Consider the following 1,421-nt stretch of genomic DNA (forward strand, 5'->3'; position numbering starts at 1 on the left):
GTGGCTGGCGCCTTAGCCGCTTGAGCCACAGGCACTGAGCTACACCTTTTGTTTTTAACTTTCTTATTGAGGTATAACTTATATACCTGAAGGTACACAAATCTTAGTGAATCTAGCTCAGTGAATTTTTGCATATATACATACTCCGTAACTGCCTTCCAGACAAAGGACGTCTGTGGAAGACTGTCGTATATAGCAGAAGTTCTCTTCCATTGTTACATACTATTTCAGTGTATGAGTGTATCACAGTTCACATATTCATTTTTACTCTTGTTGGACATTTGGATCATTTCTGGGTTTTTTGGATCAACTTTATTGAGATATAGTTTACAGACAATAAAATGCACCCATTTTAAGAGTACACGTCAGTGAGTTTTGGCAAATGTTGTTTTCCAAGAGTAAGGGCAAAAGAGGTCCCTGCAGTGGAATTGCTGAGGCGTAGAGTGTAATACCAAAGTGGTGGAAATGTTCATACTCCGCCAGCAGCGAGTGAGAGCCCTGGGTGTGCCTCACCCTCACCTGCACTTGGCGTTGCTGCCTTGCATTCTAGCCATTCTGGTGGGGTGCAGCGGTATCCCCTGTGCTGTGCACCTCTCTGGACAGCCCCAACACACTTTTGTCATTCTATGTTATATTCACATGCATACACTGAATTGAATGTTCCCAACTATCTAACTGGCTGAAAGGCCCCCTAAGCTCTGTCCTTTCCCTGTTCTTTTTCCTTGTAGGTGGTTTTTTCCCATCATTGGCCACATGGGTATCTGCACCTCCACAGGAGTCATTCGGGACTTCGCTGGCCCCTACTTTGTCTCGGTGAGTTCCCACCCTACTCCCCTCTGGAAGGTTCCAAGGTCTAAGTGGAAGGCCAGCCTGTCTTGCCTACAGGCTCAGGAGAATGCAGATAGCACGCAGTCCTACTGTGGCCCTCTGCCCTTCACCAGTGTGTGACCCCTTACCTCCCCTTCTTTTGCCTCCAGGACAGGCCAGGAGGGAATGTGGCCAGAAGGATTCTTAAGTAACTGACCCAGCCCTTTGCCCCCTGGGGTACCAAGACATGGGTAGTGGGTAGAGGCAAGAGTGGAGAGTCAGACCATCCAGGAACCACATCTCTGGACCTTCAGAAGGTGGGAGTCGAGGTGGGGGGACAGGGGAGGCCAACATGGTTCCTTGGGTGTGGCCACAGAGAAGAGGGGGTAGGGCTTTAGGATGAACCGGCTGAGTTCTCAGGCCTATCCTCTGGGGATGAGACCATGACTGGCCCGGTGGGCTAGCTCCAGACAAGCATGCATCAGCCTGCCTATTTCCAGGTTTCAGAGCCTAGAATGAAAAGATAAATGGCGGTACCAACCTGTTGACATTAATAGTTGTCATGATCATCTGAACCAACGAAAATCTGTCACTGTGGACTTAAGTACTTTCAC

The 1,421-nt window shown here is 48.7% G+C and overlaps 1 protein-coding gene across 2 annotated transcripts in view; it reads left to right on the forward strand.

Annotated features, from left to right (window-relative positions):
- Positions 1-1,421, forward strand: part of TMEM222 (transmembrane protein 222) — an 11,602-nt gene that overhangs the window by 5,308 nt on the left and 4,873 nt on the right. For both annotated transcript variants that reach the window (XM_003799814.2, XM_012811418.2), the window contains exon 2: positions 729-813. In XM_003799814.2, coding sequence (XP_003799862.1) covers positions 729-813 — 85 coding nt within the window. The remainder of the gene's footprint in view (positions 1-728; positions 814-1,421) is intronic.

Source organism: Otolemur garnettii, unplaced genomic scaffold, assembly GCF_000181295.1.
Source record: "Otolemur garnettii isolate 467f Iridium unplaced genomic scaffold, OtoGar3 scaffold00156, whole genome shotgun sequence".
In the NCBI taxonomy this organism is placed as follows: Eukaryota; Metazoa; Chordata; class Mammalia; order Primates; family Galagidae; genus Otolemur; species Otolemur garnettii.